The sequence below is a fragment of the Scardinius erythrophthalmus genome (assembly GCF_964197995.2).
Source record: "Scardinius erythrophthalmus genome assembly, chromosome: 13".
Lineage (NCBI taxonomy): Eukaryota > Metazoa > Chordata > Actinopteri > Cypriniformes > Leuciscidae > Scardinius > Scardinius erythrophthalmus.
Window position 1 is genome coordinate 11,116,717 of NC_138233.1, and position 23,641 is coordinate 11,140,357.

The following is a 23,641-nucleotide window of genomic DNA, read 5'->3' on the forward strand; positions in this document are numbered from 1 at the left end:
CTGCAGATCAGCTCACACTTGTTATCTGTTAAAAAATGAAAAAAGTCATGATAGGAAAACAATTTGAAAAGTAAAAAATTATAGACACTTTAAGAATGATATTAAGAACCTGTTGAGAGTGCGTTTGTGTAGTTGGATGGTTGAGCTATTAGTAATGAGGTGGTTTTGAAAGAATGTTTTGTGCCTCCACAACACGAAGAACCTAGCATAAAATGTGTCTTCAAAATGATATGGTTACTATAACCTTTAAAGAACCATATTTTTTTGTGCACACTAGTTCCCAATGCACAAGCAGCTGTTTGCAAAATGATAAACACAAATGTAAGCAAAAATGATATTTTAATTCTTGACTGTGTACACAAGAGATATTAGCTGATAATGAGAAGGCTATGTCACTCAGAGTATCTGGGTCATGAGGGAGAGGGAAGTTATGGAGAGCTCCCTGTAAACTTATTCAGGCTGTTGACTGTAAATTAGCTATTGATTCAGAATTCTCTGCTTGCAGCCCTAGGTGTGTGTAGCAAAACTCAGGGAAATGGAGCAAGAAATCAGGGTTGCCAGGTCAACACAAAAAAGGTCCAAAGGCCAGTGCCTGCGGGTTGTTCACAACCTTACCTCTAGAACATGGACTCACTTGGATATTTTAATTTTAATTTTTATTTCATATTCTTCTGATTTGTCAAGATTTTACAGACCCAGGGAACCCCAAGTTTTATCTTCTCAGTAACTTTCTTTTTCACAGCATTAATTAGCATTATTATATTATGTTCCACATTACTTGAAACCCTGCAGTTTTTCTTTTATGGGAAAGGCTTTCCACTGTGGCTTTAATGCAGTCCTCTTTGATCACCATGTCTGGCATGAACATGGGAAAGTTTTCTCACTGAGCTGGTGACCCAGAACTGGGCCAGACTGTGTGAAGGTCAAATTCTGGCTGTTGCACAAGGACAAGCATGCCACAATGTTTCTTCAGACAGGGTGTAATGCCATTCTGCCATTCATGATAGAAAGTCATGTAGATGTGGGTGAACTGGGCAGTGCTTACAGGGCAGAGACAGTGTGGTGAGTCATGAAGATTGTCCTGCTGAGAGGTCGTCTCTAGACAGCATTTTGAGAGCAACGTGAAGGAGGGGCACAAATCATGTCGTTTTTACAAAAAAAAACAAAAAAAAAAACTGCCATCCGACCTGTGGTTGACAGATTAATTCTGTAAAAATACATTAAAAGTGTAAACATTACAATATTTTACAATTTATAGCTACATTATATATATATATATATATATATATATATATATATATATATATATATATATATATATATATATATATAATTTTTTTTATTTTTTTATTGACAACAATGTCTACTTTTAAAAAGAATTTGAAGATTGAACATAGAACATTTTAGAACACATAGAACACAGATCTATTTAGCATCACCCCCATGAGTTTTTCAATTTGAAGTAAAGCGATAGTTCATTGCAAAGTCCCTCCCCCAGGTGTCTGTTCCTTGTGCATGTGCGCGCGCTCTCTGCACTCCGTACTCAGACCGCGCGCGCACAGGAGTGCACTGAGCATCTCGCCGGAACAGTCGGACCTGTCCAAATCGTGCAATTCGCACACAACTTTCTTTTTCTTAGTTAGAGGAGGCTGGAAACAAGGAAGTGCACAACTCTCTTTTTTTGTATCAGTCAGGGGAACATAGAGGGTTTTAACTGTTGTCGGATATCATATCACATCGTCAGTCACCGTTGCCATGCAAGTTCACATCGCCAGCCTCTTGATGTGTGGAGTGTCGGGTGAGTTATTGTGCTTCACCTGGTGTTTTCCTCATTCATTCTAATAGAGAAAGCAGCATGATGTTTAACACTCAATCAACTTTCACTAACAGCTACGTTACTTGCTTTCAATTTCAAAAATAGTTTTAAAACAAGTTTTTTTTTTTTTTTTTTTTGCTCCTTGTGGAAACTGATACAGTATTCCGTTGCTTTTGGTACATTGCCGGTAAATTGATTAATTTTATTTTACTGTTACCCTTTCGGCCACGTGCGAATAACTCCGTGACATTGTAGCCTAGTTATTTTCTTCGTGCATTCGTTTGAGGTTCTTCTTGGAGCCTTAGAGACGTTTTGTACGTTTTATCTTCAAGACATATTGAACAAAACACTAAGGACTTTGTGATATGTAAATCTCTAAAAAAACTACGTAATTAGAAGAGGACTTGTTTTGTCAATCTACCCTCCGATACGGACCATAGCCTAATCAAGTCGCTGTTGCTATGGATACCTCCTCAAGCAAAGGCGATTTGCGAATATATATTTAGCGCGTGTCTAACTTGACTTGCAATCTAACTTTTGTGTTGTCAAAGAATCGTTTGCTGAAACAATAAAAATTAGACCTTTATGAAAAAAATTGTCATTTTTAATGCATCCACCAAAGCTTTACTTGAAATCGTTATAACTGAATTGGCTTAATTCGCACATGTTTTCCAGTATTCAGTTATTAAAATAAGTTTATGAAAGAGGATGAACGAGGTACGCTATAATATTGCTCTCGCTATAATATTGCTATCGCCTACACTCGTATGCATAATGCATTACAAGGAACAGGAAATGACAAATCCTGCCTACATAGGTTACTTACTGTAGGCTACATCTTATTTGGCTGCATGTGACAAAATACTGCCAAAAATTGTATGCCCCTGTGATGTCCCAAAATTCTGTCTAGTTAGGTTTTGAAACACACCCCATGTTTTTCTATTATGTACACCCTTGTTTGCACAAATGTTATGCATTTTTGTGTGTGTGAGTATAGTCTGTGAGTAGGTCAGATGTTGCCTTATTTGAGGGGACCAGCCAACGGTCACCACAAGGAAACCAGCTGAATAAACATACTAAACAATGTTTTAATTAAAATCTAAAAATGCAAAAAAAGAGTTAAGTTTAAGGGTTAGGGGAAATATCATGAATTTAGTATAAACAATAGAAGTCAGTAGAAAGTCCCACTGTGGTAAAATAAAATGTGTATGTGCATTTGAATACCTATTCGTGATCTATGATTTGTATAATAATAATAATAATAAAAATTTTGTCTTATGTTCGCCAATTTGTATTTAAGATGTGAGATTTATAAGCACTCTAAAACAGATAAACTCCATTTTCTTAATCCAAGCACACCAATACAGCTGCAACGAAAGTCAAGTCCTCAAAGAAATGTATTCATGGATTTTTACTGCCTAAAAAAGAAAAGTTAATATAAAACTGGAGCAGCACGTGCGTCTGTGTGGTTTGCAAATAGAACTGATGTTATGAGAAGCTGTGCATTATGGCAGTATTGATTTATTGATTTAACTAGAAACCCAACACAGAATATCTCAATGGAAAATTTCATGATATCAGGCCACTCAAACAAAAAAGGGTTTTACCTTTCAAAACGATGTTATTTGTTGAAAGTATCTTAATTAAGATTTGATTAAGATAATGTTAATTGTTATTATTTATGTTATATGCAGTAACATTTAGTTTCACACTTACCTCAGCTCTGAAACATTTACAGAGCTCTTCACAAACAATCTTGGATATACATAGGCATCCATTCAAAAGTATAATAGTTCTTAATAATTTTTGCAATATTAATGCAATACATTTTGTATTTTAGTGAATAGGAATGCTGTACAGAATCATCCATTATGCTGAAAGTGTTGTGTATTTTCTATACACTCTTACAGTCTTTATCAATAAAATGTTTATATAAATTCTCTCTGTTGTATAAATTCAGCCTAGACCTGTGCTGCTTTACTCACATTCAAAACGAACGAAAGAAAGAAAGAAAAAAAGCTACTGCGTGATAAATAACCCTGCACGGTCTGCCTCCAAGCTTTTGCTACGCTACAGCAATTCTTCACGTTGATACACATCTATTTCTGATGTTGGAATGTTTATTCATATATCTATAGGTTGCTTTGAGAATCACTTGCAGTAATCTGAGTCATACATAAAGGTTGAAACTCTGAGTGAGGAATAAGAATAAAACCTTTCTTAGATTTTGGTCAATCATGAGAAAAGTAGTGCTGAAGCTTTGTGATGTTAATTCTTTAAAGTGGGTATATTTTAATATTGAAGTATTCTACTGTTTGATGTACAGTACATATATTAATGTATGTGTAATTTAGCTTTTGTTGTAACTTTCTTTAACAATCTTGTCATTGACTGTTTTTATACAGAGGTGACTACTTGTACTTGTACTTGTACTAGTTGTCAAAATTGTGTTTAACCTACAGAGCCTTTCAATTAAATCTTTAATTTTTATTACATTCTTCCATTATTTATCTTTGAAAACATGTTATATCATGTTAAAGCAGGAAAAGGGGACATTTTAATTTGACATGTTTGAACATATTTGAAATTAAAAGTGAAATTAGGAATTAATTACTAATAGTTACAATTCAAATTAGAAATACTTTAATATTTGTAAAAAAGACATTACACCTCATAGCGTAAGAAAGACAAATACAACAGTGTAACCTGAGACTGAATATGCTCATTTTCTCTCTTCCCCTTTGTATTTGTCTCCTCTGAAGTGGTGCTGACCATGTTTAATGTATCAGAGGATCCGGCTCACTGCCCGCTTGGCTACTTCCCCTGTGGAAACCTCAGTACCTGTCTTCCTCAGCTACTACACTGCAATGGTGTGGATGACTGTGGAAATCAGGCAGATGAGGAGAACTGTGGTTAGTTCAGACTCCTTTCTTTCTGTCTGTTGTCATTTACTTTGTGTGCTATTCTTCACCTTTTTTTATTTATTTTACATTGTACTATAAGCCAGTGGTATTGAGCTTACAACACCAATATTTACGCTACATTGTACAGATTTTTATTACCACACATAGTTACTCCAGCTGGGGGTTTCTTTCAAAAACACTGATTCATTCAGAAAGATGAGCCATTGAATCATTGCGAGCGAGTCGTTCAAAAATGTTGATTCATTCATGAACGAAACAAGTGAATGAAACGCATTGAGAAAGGGAAAAAATATATATTTGTGTTAGTATTTCAGCAGTAGAGATGAGGTGTGAGGTCTTCCTAGTATATGGGTTGATTTTTTTAATCTTCTATCCTTCTTTTTTTGCATCTTGTCTTTGATTCTTGTGCTATTCTGACTATTTCTCTTCCCCTCTGTCTGTACTTCTGTTCTGTCTGTTCTTCATTCTATGTCAGGTGCAGCCATGTGCCAGTTTGCTTTCATTGCTGGATGCTGACTATAATACACAATCAGTCAAATTAAAACAAAGATTTCTGAAATTTTCGTCTGCACAAATTGTCATATTTCATTTATTATCTCATCCATCTCCCTGAATAATGGCAAGCATATCAGTTAAACAAATCATGGTTTATCAAGCCCTAATTATTTTTTTTCCCTGCAGGATTATCCTCTAATAGTCCTCAAAGTTATCTGTTGAGAAAGTACTGATGAAGAAACGACTAAGTTGTAATTGTCCTCCCACCTTAAAATCAAATAGCATTGATTGACTTGTTAACAATTACCTGCCGATCATTTATTTTTTACAAGAGTAAACCCACAGTGCTGTTTTTCATGTGAAGAGACACTGCAAATGGGTAGTAATTTCCCATTGATTCCTCTGTGATCGTTTGCTCCAGGAATGTCACAACATGTTATAATGGCCCTAGATGTTATCTATGCAGTTTTGATAATGTCATACTTGTCAGAAACAGAGCATGCCCAGCTGTTTGGCAACTGTCTCACAGCATCTGTCACAGTGACTGTATCAAACTCAATCTTAAGTGTCAACATTTGGCCCCTACAGCAGTGGGCACCATGTTTAACCTTGTCTTACTCGCTTTCGCGGCCTTTGTACGATGGAGAACAGGGGGAGATTAAAAGGCCTCGCGTCGGCACCAGACTGTAAAAGGTCAGGGCGAAGGGAAATGTCACATTGTACATAATATCTTAAGACATTTACTTAGCCCTGTGTGTTGAGTCGAGCAGAACAGGATAGACAGGAAGTGAGAAATCCTCTAATGCTTTTCCAAATCCCTGAGATTGGTATTCCGAGTGTTTGAGATTCCACTCCCACCTTTCTTATCACATTCACATTGTCGTAACTGAGTTATCAAAGCTTTTTCAGGGCCAGAAAGGTCACTGACGGATATCTCTGTAAACTGTAGGAATGAATTATACAGACTTAGCACCTGGCGTGCATAGAGATGCTTTCTCCCGCTGTTCTTCGAAAAGTTGGGTATCGATGAAAGGCCAAGTGACCTAAGTGATAAGCTGTACTTGAGCTCAAATAGTCAAGAAAGAGAAAGAGAAGAAATAGTACCTTTTAGATCTTATAGATAATGAAGTTTTGTATAAACAATTGAATATAAAAATGAAAGCGGGATGCGTTCAATCTCATTCTGTCTCTCTCTCTCATCTGCTCTCTCATGAGGATGAAAGACACATTTTGACTGGGTGACGCCACATAGAAAGCCATTTGTCATTTTTGCCATGAACGCTTTGAACCTTAAGAGCTTTGTCAGATTGCAAAATTCAAGTCCCTCAGGAGAAGAGTATTCATCTGTGGGCTCATATACATTTTGTCATCACTAATGGTGTGTAGCTTTGATTTAGCATCGGGTTAATCTTAGAAACTGAAGATAGATTGCTGCACCACAGACAGTCATCCACTATGGCTGTGGTTTAATCTATTCAAAATAATATTTTGTCTCTGCGTCAGCTTTTTTCCTACTTTGTGGATTTTCTTCTTCTAGAAAACTTAATTCCTGTATCTTTTGTGAGTTGTTTCAACAGTGGTTAGAATTGGATTGTTTTGTTAGCTGAGATTGAGATTCAGACTGGGACTGTCATTTGGAGGTTGGATTCTCTCTCAGTAATCCAGGGAATTTAAGATATCTCAACAGGCTTTCTTATAATGAGTTTTGCAATACCAAATAAACAAAGCATTACATTAATCTTGTCAACCAACAAATTGCTATGTCATCCCACCTGTTTATTAGGCCAAAAGTACCCCTCAGCAAGTTATGGTGTATTTTATACTTGTAACGTATTTGCTTATGAGTTCAGCAATAGTAGTTTAATACTATCTCAGAGAACAATTTTAATGCTCAAAGATTTCGCTTTCATACAGTATACTATGAGAAATAATGTAGTTAATGTAGTTCTTAGTTGTATATGTTTAATTTAAGTGTCAGCTTTGTCTCAGACACTTGGCAGTCCAAATTATGGTAAAGGTATAAACATATACAGCGAGTTTAAATTGTGCAGCTCAGGTAATTTGGTCTTGGAAAGATTTGATGATAAATGTTTGAGCTCATATTGAAATTCCTGACTTTTCATTTCAGATTGGGAAATCTGAGCACAGTTTGAGACATTACTGAGAGTCTTTTCCCCAGAAGAGCTTTCTTATTATAAGAAACAATTGATATATTAAAGGTCCCATATTGTCACAACTGAAATTTCCTTGCTTTTTTCATGATAACAGAGGTCTAGGGGCTATGTAACTACCATATAAGTTACAAAACAGTCCATCCACAGACAAATGGGCATAAAGTAGCTGTGCCTTTTCACAAGCCGTTGTGACTTCCGTAAAAATGTTACGTCAGAACTACTCAGTCATCACCACCTTCAGCCGTCTCCACCCCGAGCACTGCCCACCATGATTGCACAGGCTTCCGAACAACATTAATATAAGAGAACAGTGGCTAATGTTTATTTATTCAGAAATACCACAGCAATTTAGTTCGACCTTAACCGTCTGTTCTGCACATTAGAGATGTGCGGATGGGCTATTATTTCATCCGCAACCGCATCACAAAACTCATCATCCGTCCGCCATCCATCCGCACCACGTTTTTGACCATTTTTCAAAACCGCACCCGCCCGCCATCCGCTGAATGTATATGCTACATATATTTTCATTTGATTGGTTCAACCGCCCGCCACCCGTCCGAATTTAATTAAAATATTATTTTTCGTCACGTCATCCGCCCAATCCACGGTTTATCCACGGAGTCCGCGGCTGTAACCGCCAACCGCGCATCTCTGCTGCACATTTCACAAGTGTATCATTTTGATTCATCATTCTGCTTCGTCAATCAGGCACAGTTCAATACCGTTTTTTCAAAGAAGCTAACGTTACTCATTAAAGATGCTGCAGTCCCTATGTTGTTTGGTCCGACCTCAAGTTCGCAACCCGTAAATAAACTTCTAACACATTTTATGTTACATTATGGAGCCAGCATAATCTGAAAGTTTGCAAACTGATATGCAACATTAACTTGTTGCTAAGTTGATGCTGGCGTGTTGTTTTGTACAGTCTATGGTTGCCACAAGCTTTGATAGAAAAACGAACAAAGTATTTTACCCAACAGATATTCTAAGTTACAGACACTGGCCCTGTTGTTTTTATTGAGTTAAAGACGGTGAGATTGAGTTCACTCAGTCTCTGTGTCTTTTGTTTTGCTAACAGAAACTAATGTTTAGTGTAACTTAACTTACTTGCATGGGTAACCTTAACATTATTTCAAAAGTGTGAGTTTGTTTACAGACAGTTTAAATTAGCGTTAACGTTAAATCTGCGTGCAGCATTGATGTAATGGTAATTACAATACTCTTACAATAATGCTGAAAGTAAAAAAAAAAAAAAAATTACCATTCTGAAAAATCCTTTTGGTTGGTTGTCTCCTGTTGTCGCCGATTCGGGGTCGGAGTCCGGCTCGAACATATAAGGCCGGATAACATTTCCCTAAGCAATGTCCATCATTGCAGGTGCTTTATTTACCTTACTTGTGAGTGAGCATCACCAAGCCACAGCAGGCTACAGCCATAGAGCATACATGACCCTAGTTACCTGTGGTTGGCCTGGCCATGCGTCACTTAGAAAACAACAGGCCAGTCAGAAGAGAGACTCTTTAACCCTCTGGGGTCTGAGCTGTTTTTGGGGCCCTTGAGATGTTCTGACATGCCCTGACATTTGTGCTTTTTTCAGTTGCTTATAAACATATTAATGGCAAAGGTGTAAATTCACTCTATAAAGCACAAACAGGGCTACCATAATATGTGAGCCACGTGTATGTACATGTTTTCATTTTTGAGAGAATAATGTTTATGCATGGTTATTGAAAAAACTAAAAACTAAAATTTCTGAAATAAGGCCACAAAACACATAGTAAATATGTGTCAATAAGACTTTTGAATAATGGATGTCCTCGCCTAGTGTTTTTTCTTCAAAATCATGTGAAAATAGTCTTGCTTTATCGTTCACATAAAACCATACATTGATTTAAATTGATGTAAAACAGGTTTTGCTTGGAAAGCCAATATGCGAGGAGGCGTGAACGAGGAGTGGTTTACAACTTAGAACACCCACTCTGCATAATGACTCTGCATAATTAGCCATTCATTCAGGTGTGACACTGACTGAGCCACAATGCAAGGACAAAGGATATTTAGAAGAAGACTTATATTGATCATTTAAGATTTTGCTTACATCTATCTTGTAAATATGTTTTGCCATTTTATTAAAAAGGTTACAATTACAACAATATTACAATTTCAACAATATTTCAAGTGTACTCTTTCTTTGTAAAAAAAGAAAATGATTATAGGCCTACATTTTATCTATGTATTCATTACTTTCATATTTCGCTTGACTGTAACGTTGTTTTCATGAAATATTAGGGCATATTGTTAATTTGCAGTTTAATACGTTGCTTATACAAATAGCCTACATTTTATTTCAACATATTTCAGTCGATTTTTACTCATCTCAGTATAGCAATACAGTTTGCTGAAACATCATCATTCATTCACACACGCGATTTAAATTTAAACTGTCTTTGCCAGCTGTGGTAAACAGCGCGCATCTCTGCCGTTCATTCATTCATAAACAGAAACCCACGTGAAGAAATTCACGTGAGAAGGAAAAAAACTTACTAGTATTCCTCAGCTCGCTCCTCGATATACCCGCACTTCTGGGGGACATTTTCCATTATTATTCCTCACAGCTGCAAGACGGTGTAAACAAGTAATGATCTGAATAAACTTGTGTTTTCTCGCGCTGATATGGGGGCGTTCACAGGTTTGCGCGGATTGCCTCAGTCATTTGCGTTTGAATAGCGTGCGCTCTCTGTGGGCGGAGTCACATTACATCTGAATTAGATGTAATTAGCTCGACTGGAATCGCTCTCTTTTAATACAGATTTCACAAGATGAGAATATTTGTTTTTTATATAAATTACTTCATTAAAAAGAAGAGAATTCAAGCTTCATGCCTGTGTGACTGTATGCCTGTTTGACTGAGTATTCGCTGAGTTATTGTTCATTTTCGGACGCGTTTCAGAATGGACTACACTGACAGAGAGAAGGCAGAACTCGCTTCGTGTTTATTTTTCTTTTTTTGGCAAAAAGCACAGCACTTTGTTTTTATTGTGAGTATACACAAAAATAATACACATTTAACAGAATCGATTGATTTTTTTGTGATCAAATTTTTATTGAGTTACAGAATATTATTGTACAGAAACAAAAGGTAAAAGTGAGCATCATTCTGAACACTTCTCTTTTTCTTTTTTCCCCTCCCACATTCCCAAGGCGACCATATCCCCCCACCCCCATCTCCCAAGGATACATTCAGAGTATACATAGTCTAAGAACAGTGCAAATCAAAATCCAAATCCAATAAATAAAGATTATAATATGAGATAAAGGTCTTACAGACGCTCCTTAATTTTGGAAATGGCATCTAACCATGCTGAAATAGTCCTCAGAGAGGCTCCATGTAATCTTGCCACTGAGAGCTCCATGTTCGCAATGTCTAAAAAAGAATGCATCCAGTGAGTCCACGCTAGAGAGTGTGGAGGTTTCCAGCGCAAGGCAAGCATTTTCTTAGCAGCAGTAAGACCACAAAAAAATAACTTTTTCTGAGTTAGAGAGAGAGTATAAGAGGAATCATCACTTAGAAGCAAGAGTCTCGGACAGCATGATATCTCCAACTCCAAAATGTCCTTCAGGGTAATGGTAACCTGTCTCCAAAACTCATTGACTTCAGGGCAATCCCAAAACATGTGCATGTATGTCCCTATGCATCCAGTAGAGCACAAGTCACATTTAGGAGAGGTGGAAAGTTTCATTAAGTGACGCTTCCTGGGAGTGAGATACATCCTATGAATCATCTTGAAATGGATCAATTGGTGATTAGGATTTTTAGAAACATGTTTAAGGTTAGCCCATATTGAGTCCCAACATATGTCAACACTGTCCTCTGAATCAGACCCATAAATATCCCTGTGCCAAATGTCCACCACAGGTAACCTTTTATAAGAAGCCTCCAGAAATAATTGGTACAATGACGAAACCATCCCCCTTGTGTTTCCATATGAAGTAAGCAACTTATGCAAAGTAAGACAGCGAATATCAGAACCCCAAGGAACCCCATATGCACGCATGGCAGATCTCAAGCGCAGATAAAAGAAAAATGAAGTGCCTGGTAAATTATACTCTGCACGTAGATCATTAAACATGCGTAAGCTATTGTCCCCCCAAATATCAGCCAAAACATTAATCCCTCTATCACTCCAGTCTGGGAAAACAAAAGGTTTATTGCCCGATAGAAGATTATGATTACGAAATAAAGGAGAATGAGAGTGCCATTTATGGTCATCGCGGGAGAACTTTGAAGCCGCCCGCCAGGTAGAAAGAAGGTAAGCTATTATTGGGCCAAAATGCTGTTTCGCGCTTTTTAACGGAATGTTGCAATAAATCAAATCCTGTAGTCTATAAGGTAAAGCCAGATTAAATTCAATCGGTTGCCAAGATACAGCAGAGCCAGAATTCAACCATACTGTAAGAGGACGTAATGTGAAAGCCCAATGATAAAGCCTAAAGTCAGGTAATGCAAGTCCGCCGGCATCCTTGCAACGCTGTAGTGTTAAATACTTTATACGGGGGGCCTTACCGTTCCATATGAACTTAGAAACTAATTTTTGCAATTTAGACCAGAAATCTAAGGGTGGTGACAGAGGTATCATAGCAGAAAAAAAATTAATGCGAGGCAAAATATCCATTTTGATGATAGAAATTCGAGCTTGTAAAGATAGTGGAAGTGATGACCAACGAGTCAAGTCCATCTCTACACGATTATATATACCCTGGAAATTTTTCAGAGCTATTGTGTGCAGAGATGGAAATATGTCAACACCCAAATATCTAAAGCTGGTTACTATCGGTATAAAAGATGGTAGAACAGAATTAGAGGATGAATTGTTTAAATGCATCAATGAAGATTTGTTCCAATTAATCTTATACCCAGAAAATTGGCTAAAACTGTTAAATACTGACAAAATATGATGAATAGACTCAGCTGTATCACTAACATATAAAAGAATGTCGTCTGCATATAACGAAATTCTATGTGAAGTGTTACTAAAAATTATAGGGCTAACCAAGGAATGCTGACGAATTTTCTGTGCAAGAGGCTCAAGAGAGAGTGCAAACAAGAGTGGTGAGAGAGGGCATCCCTGACGAGTCCCACGTAATATAGAAAACTTTGGAGAGGTGATGCCCCCTGTCATAACCACCGCAGAAGGGTTGGCATATAATACTTTAATCATATTAATATAATTTCTGCCTAAACCAAGGCGCTCCAAAACTGACCAAAGGTAAAGCCATTCAAGCCGGTCAAAGGCTTTCTCAGCATCCAAAGACAAAGTTGCGCACGGTATGTCCATACCACTGGTTACGTGTATAATATGCAATAACCGGCGAACATTATCAGCCGCAAGGCGAGATTTAATGAAACCAGTCTGATCATTATGCACCAATTTAGTCATGAGCGAATCTAAACGAGAAGCCAAAACTTTGGCAAACAGTTTCACATCACAATTTAAAAGAGACAAAGGTCTATAATTTCCGCACTGAGTCAAATCTTTATTAGGCTTTGGTAACAGAGTAATAATGGCCATATTTGCACTATCATTAAATGAACCCACCTGAATAGAATAAAGAATCATATTCAACAAAGGCTGTCCCAGCTCATCCCAAAAAGAAAGGTATAGTTCAGGTGGAATACCATCCCATCCCGGAGACTTACCCCTCTTCATATGTACAAGAGCATCTTTTAACTCATCCAATAAAATAAGAGAGTCCAAAGATGCAGCCTCTGCTTCAGAGAGACATGTAAGAGTCAAATCTTGAAAAAAGTTATCACACAGAGTCTGACTGAAAACCAAATCCGGTCTATATAAACTCTGATAGAAATCTTTAAACTCTTGATTAATTCCTTTGGGTTCACTTATCAAGCCATTAGAAGATTGGATTGCCATAATATTTGAATACTTTTCACCATTCCTTAATCGAAGAGCTAAAAGGTGACTTGGCTTAGCGCCGTTGAAATAATAAGTTCTTCTAACTTTGTGCATAATAAACTCCGCTCTATGCCGTAACCGTGAGTTAAGTTCTGTACGCATCACCTTTATTTCTTTCTGAACATCCTCAGTGTGACAAAATTGCTGACAATTCTCCAGCCTATTTAGTTTTGTCTCAAGAGTGGCTATTTCCTTCAATCTTGATTTATTTAATTGGGATGCAAAAGAAATAGAAGACGACCGTATGCAACCCTTAATAGCATCCCAGAGAAAGCGGGGATCATCTACCGAACCAGTATTTATCTCTATAAACCATCTCAACTCTCTCTTGAGCATTGCACAGAAATCTTTATTTTGTAGTAATGTGGTATTAAAACGCCAACGTGATGCTCTAGTAGGTCCAGACACAAGAGAAACTCTAGCCGAGACCACATTATGATCAGATAAAGGGCATGACTTTATATTGACACTGTGTACTACTGAGTGTGCAGCATGAGATATAAGAATATAATCCAATCTAGAATAACTCTTATGCCTGGCTGAGTAGAAGGTGTACTGTCTTTTTGTAGGATAAAAAATGCGGTATACATCAATTAAACTAAGATCAGACATAAATTTACATAATTCAATAGATGATAAAGATGACGCTGAATAATTTTGCGCACAAGAACGATCAAGAGAGACATCAACTACCGCGTTCATATCTGCACCGATGATAAGAAAACAATCTTGAATGCGCAGTAATGTTGTAGTAAGGGCAGAAAAAAAATTTGGGTCAAAATGAGGAGGAGCATAAATTGAAATAAATGCAAAATTTTTACCCGCGATAACTGTTTTAATGTATGATACTCTGCCTTCTTCACAGCTATATCTTTCTAGAATATTAAAAGAAAGCTTTCGTTTTAACACAACCAGAGTACCCCTCGATTTACTATCCAGTGAAGACGAAGCAGCTACAAAATAAAATTTGTTAGAAAACCTCTGAACATCCGACTTTCTTAAATGTGATTCTTGGATAAATGCCAAATCAACCTGTTGCCTATGCAAGTAATCCAGACATGCAGTACGTTTAATGGGACCGTTCAGTCCATTTACGTTCCAGGTTACTATATGAAGTGTTTCTGTAGCCATAAATTAGCTATAAAATAATATAAAGAGACCAAGAAAACAATTAACTTGGCATAGAACAGTAAAGAGAAAGCAACACAGACGTATATACTCTTTAAAGGGAGAAATTCCCACCCACCCTGGTCGCCACAACCCATAAGAACACCCAAATTCCCCAAACAAAACAAATAAACCTCTATTACTAACAGAGCATCCACTAAAAAGGAAAAATAATAATGAAAAGAAACATAGAAAAAGAAGGAAAAAAAAAATCGAGTTAAACATTAACCACCTTATGAACAACGTGACCCCGAGGAAGGCGGCAGACACAATGTCCCCGCTCCCCACTCATTATTAAGTGTTATTAACAGATGCGTTTATCCTAAACGGCATATTGTGACATTCAGAACGCTAGACAATCAATCTGAAGAAATAAACAAATGCAGCGGTGAGGGAGGAAAGCCACTAGTGTAGTATAATGTAATTTTACCCTTCCTCATTCTCCTGTGCGGCCAAACCATTCAGAAAGTCTTCAACCTCAAAAGGGGACTTAAAAAAGTGCTGAGTCGAACCTCGCGTTAACTTCAGCTGTGCGGGGTACATCAAAAAGGTCTGAAAGCCCATTTTCTGAGACTTGTTGGTTACCTCCATGAAGGAACGGCGTCGGGTCATAGTGAACGCACTATAGTCTGCGGCAAATCTGACGTCTTTCCCATCCACCTTGATTGGAGATTTCCTAGATGCTCGTAGAATTGAATCACGATCGGTATAACGTAGCATCTTCATAATGACCGTGCGAGGCCTGCCAGAGTTGTTGGGTGGGCCGATGCGATGAACTCTCATGATCTCCGGTTTAGCCTCGGTCAACGAAGGGAACCATACAGGTAGAGATCCCGAGATGTATGTCGTGAGATTTGTGGTTTCCACGCCTTCCGGGAGATTCATAATACGAACATTATCCCTGCGGCTCCGGTCTTCCAAATCAGCCATCTTTTCCTCCAAGGTCGTCAATCTGGCGGCAGATTTGTCGTAATTTTTCTCCACTTTGCCGACCCGGCTGTTCAGACTGGAATAACGATCGCGCAGTTCTCTAACCCCCTTAGAGCAGTTGGAAAGCTCCGACTGAATATTATCTAGCCTGTCTTGCAACGTTTTAAACTGCGCTTCAATAAACTGCTGCTGTTTATCCATAGCCGAGGCAATCATGGCAGCGAGCGAATCCTCCATCTTTTCTGCCTCGTGCGCTTGTTCACGCTGCGCTTTGCTGGCCGATTTTCCTTGACGAGAAGACATCCTGTCGATGCCCAAAGTCAAAAAATAAAGCAAAGTGTCGAGCAATTAGCGAAAAAACGTGGATATATAAATGAAAATGAGTAGGGTCGGCGGAGTCAGAACACTATGCTGCCATCATGCTCACAGGTCACGTGCCTCTAACAGAATCGATTGATGTATGAAACTTGTTTTGTAAAATCAAATTCAAAAGAGTATTTCGGGTCTCAATTCAACTCATAAGGAAAAAAGCGAGCAGATCACGCCGGCGTGATCTCCGACCTCTGAGGGGTTAATATTAATTAGGCAGGCCAAAATAGACCTGATCTTAGCAGAGCTTCTGAGAAAGGAGCTGTAAAAATATATTGAGATGGTTTTTGGTACTTATACCACAAATATATATTCTTAAGGACATCAAAACCTAAAATAAAACTCCAGAAAGGTGTACAATATGGGACCTTTAAAGAGATGTGCTGTATGATTTTTTTCCACACCACAAGTATTAGCCATCTCAGTATTTTATTAATGGCCTTCTAGTTTAAAAGAACAGCCTATCAACAAGGTCATGATGCACAGTTGGATATGTGACTCCAGGCAATTGCTGAAAATGCTGTAATCTCTGATGGATTGGTTAAAGGATTAAAAAAACACATTATAATTAATTCTCATATGCTGAACATGTCATTTTGGTTTGACATGAGACACGAGAAGTAAATCCCATCAATTTTGTTTGCGTGGCTTAAAATGCAATAAGGTTAATAAGGTGCCTAATGTTAATAAGGTGCCACACTGTGTATTGATTCAAAGTCCATTCATCACATCCCAATCGAAGAGTCATTATTTATAACTTATTTACAATTCCATCATCGAAATGTGTAACTAGAGGATTTTTCAGCAAAGGGTCCATTAAATAAAACTAGTAAAACAAGGTTGGCGGCATTTGCCCTTGCACTGTCAGGTTTGAGGAAGGGACCAAGGAGTTGATGGGGTTTATTAATTCATTAAATAATAATGATAATAATAATAATAATACAAACAAAAACTACCCTGTGGGGGAAAACAGAACCAGCAGCTAGACTTGGCAGGAAGCAGCTAAACACGACATAGATAAGATGCCGATCTGGCACAGGACTGAGCACACAGGGAGAATGAACATGGAAGGAAATCATGAGGGTAACAGGGGAGAGCAGGTGGAGCAAATAAACCAATACTCAGGCAACAAGAAGGGCGGGTTAAGACAATAGACAGTAGAGCACATGGCACATAAAAACAAACATGTCAAGCCATGTGCTCACACCAAACAAAAACAAGAGCACATGACCAGTGAACACAGTCACAAGCCATGTGCTCAAACAAGACACCAACACACAGCCAATGAGGGCACTCAAAAGCACACAAGACATGACAAAGGCAAATGAAAAACACAAGCCATGTGCTACACAGTAAAAGACAAAAAGAAAGCACACAACCAACACAAACCGTATGCTATACAAACACAACAACACACACGAATAGAAGAGTCTATCTAGCTATATCATTTTGAAGTATGTGTCTTTTTACATATAAATGTGTAGTTACAGTGGGGAGAACAAGTATTTGATACACTGCCGATTTTGCAGGTTTTTCCACTTACAAAGCATGTAGAACACTGTAATTTTTTTCATAGGTACGTCTTCAACTGTGAGTGATGGAATCTAAAACAAAAATCCAGAAAATTACATTGTATGATTTTTAAGTAATTAATTTGCATTTTATTGCATGACATAAGTATTTGATACATCAGAAAAGCAGAACTTAAGATTTGGTACAGAAACCTTTGTTTGCAATTACAGAGATCATACGTTTCCTGTAGTTCACACACTGAAGCAGGAATTTTGGCCCACTCCTCCATACAGACCTTCTCCAGATCCTTCAGGTTTCGGGGCTAGGCCACTCCAGGACCTTGAGATGCTTCCTACGGAGCCACTCCTTAGTTGCCCTGGCTGTGTGTATCGGGTCGTTGTCATGCTGAAAGACCCAGCCATGACCCATCTTCAATGCTCTTACTGAGGGAAGGAGGTTGTTGGCCAAGATCTCACGATACATGGCCCCATCCATCCTCCCCTCAATATGGTGCAGTCGTCCTATCCCCTTTGCAGAAAAGCATCCCCAAAGAATGATGTTTCCACCTCCATGCTTCACGGTTGGGATGGTGTTCTTGGGGTTGTACTCATCCTTCTTCTTCCTCCAAACACGGCGAGTGGAGTTTAGACCAAAAAGCTCTATTTTTGACTCATCAGACTACATGACCTTCTCCCATTCCTCCTCTGGATCATCCAGATGGTCATTGGCAAACTTCAGACGGGCATGGACATGCGCTGGCTTGAGCAGGGGGATTTTAATCCATGACGGCTTAGTGTGTTACTAATGGTTTTCTTTGAGACTGTGGTCCCAGCTCTCTTCAGGTCATTGACCAGATCCTGCCGTGTAGTTCTGGGCTGATCCCTCACCTTCCTCATGATCATTGATGCCCCACAAGGTGAGATCTTGCATGGTGCCCCAGACCGAGAGAGATTGACCGTCATCTTGAACTTCTTCCATTTTCTAATAATTGCGCCAATAGTTGTTGCCTTCTCACCAAGCTGCTTGCCTATTGTCCTGTAGCCCATCCCAGCCTTGTGCAGGTCTACAATTTTATCCCTGATGTTCTTAAACAGCTCTCTGGTCTTGGCCATTGTGGAGAGGTTGGAGTCTGTTTAATTGAGTGTGTGGACAGGTGTCTTTTATACAGGTAAGAGTTCAAACAGGTGCAGTTAATACAGGTAATGAGTGGAGAACAGGAGGGCTTCTTAAATAAAAACTAACAGGTCTGCGAGAGCTGGAATTCTTACTGATTGGTAGATGATCAAATACTTATGTCATGCAATAAAATGCAAATTAATTATTTAAAAATCATACAATGGGATTTTCTGGATTTTTGTTTTAGATTCAGTCTCTCACAGTTGAAGTGTACCTATGATAAAAATTACAGACCTCTACATGCTTTGTAAGTAGGAAAACATGCAAAATCGGCAGTGTATCAAATACTTGTTCTCCCCACTGAATATCTTCTTGCAGTATGCATGTTTTGGATATTCATAATCCAACATGGATAAAAAATACATCACAGAAATTATATAATTAGGTTATGCAAATACAGTGCTTAAACATTTACAAAACTAAAAATATTTTTATTTAGATGTGCTAGAGTATTCAGTACTTCATATAGAGGAGTAGGTGAGTAGTGCAATATACTTCAAAACAGATCCTCTTAAAGAAACAATCAGGAAGCTCCAAAAAAGATGTCTCACTCACGTACCCTTGAAGCAGTATCAAAAGGTTGTTGAAGCAGCATAATTATACATTTTGCAAGTATTTAAAGGGGTGTCATAATGCTCTTTTCAAAAGATGTAAATTAAGTCTTTGATGTCCCCAGAGTGTGTATGTGAAGTTTTAGCTCAAAATACCCTACAGATATTTTTATATAGCATATTAAAATTGTCACTTTTTGAGAGTGATCAAAAACGCACTGTTTTTGTGTCTGTTCCTTTAAATGCAAAAGGGCGGAGTTTCAACAGCTTGTGTCCTTTTACCTCACACAGACATGCACTGAAAATTTCAAAAACTTTTAGCCTTTTATGTTCAAACTGGAGTCAGACAAAGATGGAGAGCCTCAGTAAGAGGTGACAACATGTAGAATGCAACAGGACATTTCTGAATGGTTTGTTGATGAATTTAGGTAGCTTATGTGTTATCTTCTAGTCATTGATTAGCATATTCTGTCATGATAAACTATCCAATTTAGGGTTAGTTATGTCACTAACCCAGGAGGAATGTCATGTAGGGACTATACCAGCCGTTTGTTATAGATTTCTTTAAAAGCAAATATCTTCGTTTGCTTTGAACTTTGAGCGTTGTAACTTTACAGATGTTGTTTATGCTCAAACAGCAACATTACACACTAACTAAAGTTAGAAAAGTGAAATCATAATCAACCACCCATTTAACATGTTGTTTTTATTAAACCAGACATAAATGAACTCAAATGGGGTATGTAACACAGTCAAATTAATGGGCCGTTTGTTGATTGGGGAGTTAGATGGCAATGATCAAAAGGCCATTGCAAAGACATCACAGCTCTTCATAGAAAGTGAAATCTTTTGAGAAAAAGAGTTCTTTTTTTGGGCTTTGGTGTAAGGACCACAGGGTAAAGTTTGGTTTTCGCATGAGGCTTCACCGCTAATTTCAGGTCAGACTCACACCTGCTGCTCTCTCACTGTACAGATATATGTTATCTAAAATTGGTGAATGTAGTAATTTAGCATTTAGTGAATAATATATGACTTCAGCTCTGTGGGCATTAATAGAATCATAAAGTCTTACAATAGTAAGACCTGGAACCATGGAAATCTTTTCATGTTCACAAACGCTCAGTGTTTTTGGCTCTACAAGTGGCTGACCCTATCATCCAGAGCTTTGTTTAGGAATTTTAGATATTTTTAATGAAATATGTATCAAAGACTGTATCTTAGATGTAAAGGAAGGCCATTTTGTTTACATCAAGATGAAAGTGTTTAATAAACATGAAAAGATCTGTGAGAGATTAATGGGCGGTAATGATGATGATTGTTTTTGTACCTAAACAGCTTTTTTTGTCTAGAGTAGACATGATACCATGAATGTTTTAAGCAGTTTGTGCTTTTGCAGCAAAAAAAGAAGAGGTTTCTAACAATTAAAATCCTTGATAATAGTGTGCAGCCTGATCTCATTAGTATTCATTAGTTTGCCATACAACTTTATAGCACACATACATCTTAATACTGTGACGTAAATGTATGAAAGGCTTCTAAAGCATAAACACCATTTTGTATCCTTTGAGATTTATATTAATTCTAATATTAATTCTAATATTAATTCTAATATTAACACCAATCACACAAACACACACCGTGAAAACAGGCTGAAAACACACCAAAAAAGCCTGTTTAATGACAAACATTTTAGATATCAGTGAAAATTTTAAATTCTTTATTCCAATTTCAATGCCACAACTAAAACTACTAGCCTAACTAATATATAATTTTAAATATTATTAAAGCAATAACAAATAATCGAATTGCAAGCATGTCTCGATGTCGCAACAATAAAAACGTCATCAGAGAAGAGACGTTGCTGCAAGAGGGAGGGAAAGTTATTTTGATTAAAGATTATGAGAGCCCATACATAAAAAAAAAGATGTGCACAGATAAATCATTTATAAGAAATAATGCAATATTTCATTAAAAAAAAACAAAAAACATTTTGATTTCATGGTGACTTTAAAGGAACAGCTGTAAAAAAGTTCTAAGGTCGCAGAATAGCAACTGCAGCAGGCAGTGATGTTGCCCTTGACTTTTGATATTTATCCCAAGAGAGAAAAAAAGTCTGCTATGATACGTGAATGAGGCTAATGTGTTAAATTTAGCACAATGAATAGGAAATGTTTCTTGAGCAGCAAATAAGAGAATGATATGTGACACTGAATACTGGAGTAATGATGCTGAAAATTCAGCTTTGCCATCACAGGAATAAATTACTTTTTTTAAATGATTAACTATTAAATTATAAAACAGCTATTTAAATTTGTAGTAATAATTGACAATATTTCTGTTTTTATTATATTCTTGATCAGATAAATGCAGTTTTGGTGAGCACTGAGCGTAAGAGACATCTTTCAAAAATGTAAACAAAAAATTACCAACCCCAAACTTTTGAATGGTATGGTACCTCTAGAGTAATACATGTTAGGACATTTTATCATAATTTTAAGGTTGAATACTGACAACGTCAAGCTCCAAAATGAACACTAAAATGTCATAAAGTAGTTCATATGACTTGTGCGCTATACATTTCAAAAGACTTTTGAAGTCATGCAGTTTTGAGTGAGGAAGAGATAAAAAAAGTAATTTAATTTTAGTATTCACTTGAGTTTATTATGAAGTTTGTCAAATAATGAATTTTTAGCGCAATTTTCCACCGGACAAAATTGCGCTTGTTAACTCATGATTTCTGTTCTGTGCGTCTGTGCACACCAATCTTGCACTTCTATCTACTCCTCAACCAGACCACCTAGAGACTTCGGGTTTTCGGCATTATGTTAAGGAAGGTCTAATCTCGGGAACGCACAAAAAAAAAATCCAGGAAAAGATTTACTATCTCTTAGTGTTTTGATCCCATGAGGTGAGAAAATTGCGCTAAAACACTCACCGAGTTTTTATTACTTGTTTATATATTCCTCATAAAACTATAATTTTGAAAATAATAACAGGATATAGGTTTTGATAGCCTTTGGCACTGTCTTGCAGGACAGATTGCGGCACTAACCCTTGTGGCATAGATCACAGATCTGTAGCTTAATAAATAAGTTATGGAAAGTGGCTGGGGCATTTCTCACGTACGTGAACATTCACTTTACTTACACTGTCATAATTTGTCTGAACCTCACTATGTGGAACTGTATACGTGTCGAGGCTTTTCCTTGGCATATTAATTATAGTTATCTTTCTCATCTCATCTTTTTCAAATCTGCCATTTCATGGTTCTCCGTTTGTTTTTGTTGACCCTATGAAAAATCTGTCAAACTTAGAAACCCATGAAATGGAGAGAAAGTAGAGGGGTTGTCTCCTTGTTTGAAAATGGCCCTGATTGAGGGAGGGCCCCTAATTTTCTCTCTGCTGTCTAATGGTCCCATCATTCACTCATCATTTAATAGTAAGCAAGGGTATGGAATTGGAACGTTTGGTAGATTAGAGCACTGGAAATGTTCTGCTGGCACTCTTTATACAGGACAAATGTTTTGTCCATTGCAATGAAGTCATAGCACTCGAAGCAAGTAATAACATGGTCAAATAGATTTTTTTTCAGTCCCTCAAAGCTGAGTAGCCACCAAGATTTATGGAAAATATGTATCTTTCATATTTTCAGTAGGCTTACTATTTTTATCCCAAAGTACTAGACTCATAATTGACTCAGCAGCCATATCACCCTGTAGCCTAAGACTGGTTGCCCACTGAAGCTAAGCAGGGCTGAGCCTGGTTAGTACCTGGATGGGAGACCTCCTGAGAAAAGCCAGGTTGCTGCTGGTAGAGGTGTTAGTGAGGCCAGCAGGGGGTGCTCACCCTGTGGTCTGTGTGGGTCCTAATGCCCCAGTATAGTGACGGGGACACTATACTGCCAAAAGAGCACCGTCCTTCGGATGAGACATTAAACCGAGGTCCTGACTCTCTGTGGTCATTAAAAATCCCAGGATGTCCTTCGAAAAAGAGTAGCGTGTAACCCCGGCATCCTGGCCCAATTTGCCCCTTGGCCTCTGTCCGTCATGGCCTCCTAATCATCCCCATATACTGATTGGCTTCATCACTGTCTCCTCTCCACCAGTAAGCTGATGTGTGGTGGGCGTTCTGGCGCAATATGGCTGCCGTCGCATCATCCAAGTGGATGCTGCACATTGGTGGTGGTTGAGGAGATTCCCCCATCTATGTAAAGCGCTTTGAGGTCTCAGATAAAGCGCTATGTAAATGTAACGAATTATAATTATAATTGACATATTTTGTGTAGGTCATACTGTCATAACTGTCAAAATAAAGTAATCAAGCAAATTATAATAGGGGCAATTTACAGATTTTGAACTAAATAAGAAAATGTGGTGATGAAACAGATGTAAGTCAGGTTCCCTTTCAAGGGAACTCGAGCTGTGTCGAAACGCTGTGGGAACACCCCTGCGTGATTGTGTCATGAAGCACGTATTGAATCAGTCCAATGGCAAGACGGAACGTCATAGGCGGGTGACGTCATCGACCAGTAGGGCTTGCATAGACTAGTCGA

General features: G+C 37.8%; 1 protein-coding gene across 1 annotated transcript in view; it reads left to right on the forward strand.

The window, feature by feature from the left end:
* Positions 1-1,545: 1,545 nt before the first annotated feature.
* rxfp1 (relaxin family peptide receptor 1) overlaps positions 1,546-23,641 on the forward strand; it is a 60,094-nt gene continuing 37,998 nt past the window's right edge. Inside the window, exons 1-2 of the mRNA XM_081382498.1 lie at positions 1,546-1,798; positions 4,579-4,728. Of these exons, the coding sequence (XP_081238624.1) occupies positions 1,756-1,798; positions 4,579-4,728 (193 nt within the window). The 5' untranslated portion in view covers positions 1,546-1,755. The remainder of the gene's footprint in view (positions 1,799-4,578; positions 4,729-23,641) is intronic.